This window comes from Vigna umbellata, chromosome 1, assembly GCF_029865625.1.
Source record: "Vigna umbellata cultivar VRB3 chromosome 1, Vumbellata_1.0, whole genome shotgun sequence".
In the NCBI taxonomy this organism is placed as follows: Eukaryota; Viridiplantae; Streptophyta; class Magnoliopsida; order Fabales; family Fabaceae; genus Vigna; species Vigna umbellata.
The window spans coordinates 30,915,496-30,917,110 of NC_142165.1; the positions used below are offsets into that span (position 1 = coordinate 30,915,496).

The window sequence follows — 1,615 nt, forward strand, 5'->3', positions numbered from 1 at the left end:
ATATATAGTTATTGCCTTGACGTCTTATATTCATCAAACACAGAAGAACATTCATCATCTTCTCCAAAGTTGAAATCTATTTTAGTACAAAATCACAGGTATCGTAGAAGAGATAATCCTGATCATGTAGGATAGGATTGGTATGATCTCAAAACTGGTAAAAAACTCATATTTGAATGTAAACAGATACCCAAGACGCAAGAATTAAGAGGATCATTCATTAGGATTATTATCTACCACTGATTTTCTGGAGGATCTATTCGAACCGTTTTTAACGAGGTTCGGTGAGGTCAAAGTGAAACCCCATTGTTCCTCACCATTGAACCTCTCGTACTGCACACACCCTCTTCCACGTCCACTTCCCACGCTTCTCGTTCTATACCCGCACGTTCCACTGTTCATTCTTGTAAAGCATGCACAACTATTCGCACGCTTAAGTCTCGAGTTCATCATCTGGCTTTGTACCTCCTCCGGTAACCTTAGCGTAAACCTCTCATAGTTCTCCCCTGGCTGCGCCAATTGCCCCATGGAGTTCGATCGCGGAAACAAGAGAGAGGATAAGAACCCAGTGGATCTCGACCGTGATGGACGACTCTGATGCAACGAGTGAATCCTCCGAAGCAAATCCACCTTCGGTGACTCCACTTCAGCATGCCCTCTTTTCCCTTCCTCACTGATAACACTCTCGTGTTCATGTTCACCACTTTCGTCTCCATCTTCATGTTCATCGGGTACCTGAATGGACAACATGGGTAGCATGTTCGTGTTCGTGTCTAAGTCTTCAGGTTCTGGAACGAGGTTGGCGCGACACACTGGACAAGTGGTGTGAGAAGCTAACCACACGTCGATGCAATTGGGGTGGTACACGTGGCAACATTTGGGGATCATGCGAAGGGTATCGTGGTCTTGGAACTCGCTCAAGCACACAGCGCATGCTAAAGTGTCTTTTCCGATTTTGAAACTCTTCACGTCGGAGTAGAGGAATGTGGGGAAGGTTTCTATGGTGGCCTGGCTGAGACCGCTGGGTTCGCTTTGCGACGACGGGTTACCAGTTGCGCCAGTGGATGCGGCGAGGTCGAGTGTGGCACGTGCCAGCGCTTGTCGGTCGGAGCATTTGCGAGAGTAGAGAGAGATTAAGGCTGAGATGAGGAACATTATGGCGATGATGACCATGATGACGATCACGGATTTGTTGCTGTCGGGTTCTATTGCCGGATTTACCGGTTGACCGGTTACTGGCGGTGACATGTGAATGAGGAGGTGCAAGAGAGCGAGCCATGCATGGCCTTGGTCGAAACTGTGGAGTCTAATGAGAGGACTCTCTTTTTGCATGCTCATTTTTTTGTTATTTATGTATCATATGGTTGCATGCATGTAATAATAACTGGTTAATTCGTTGATGTTAAAAGATGAGCACTGGTAATTTGTTCTTGTGTTGATGTATTGATCTGTTTGAGTAACCATTAAGAGAGGAAGAAAGAAGAAAGGAAAGACATGCATGAATATTATAATTGTGTTTGTGTGTTTAATTGGTGGTTTTGGTAGAAAATGTGGGCATTTTGCACAACGAATTATAGAAAGCGTGTAAATTTGGAAGATGGATATTTTAAAAATG

General features: G+C 44.8%; 1 protein-coding gene across 1 annotated transcript; it reads right to left on the reverse strand.

Moving 5' to 3' along the window:
• Positions 1-213: 213 nt before the first annotated feature.
• LOC124833064 (RING-H2 finger protein ATL34-like) lies at positions 214-1,338 on the reverse strand. Its single transcript, XM_047307438.2, has one exon. It carries the CDS (start codon positions 1,336-1,338, stop codon positions 214-216), a length of 1,125 nt encoding a protein of 374 aa, XP_047163394.1.
• Between the last annotated feature and the right edge of the window lie 277 nt (positions 1,339-1,615).

Coding starts and splice junctions, on each gene's coding strand:
- LOC124833064 (XM_047307438.2), bottom strand. CDS start 1,338: ATGAGCATGCAAAAAGAGAGTCCTCTCATTAGACTCCACAGTTTCGAC.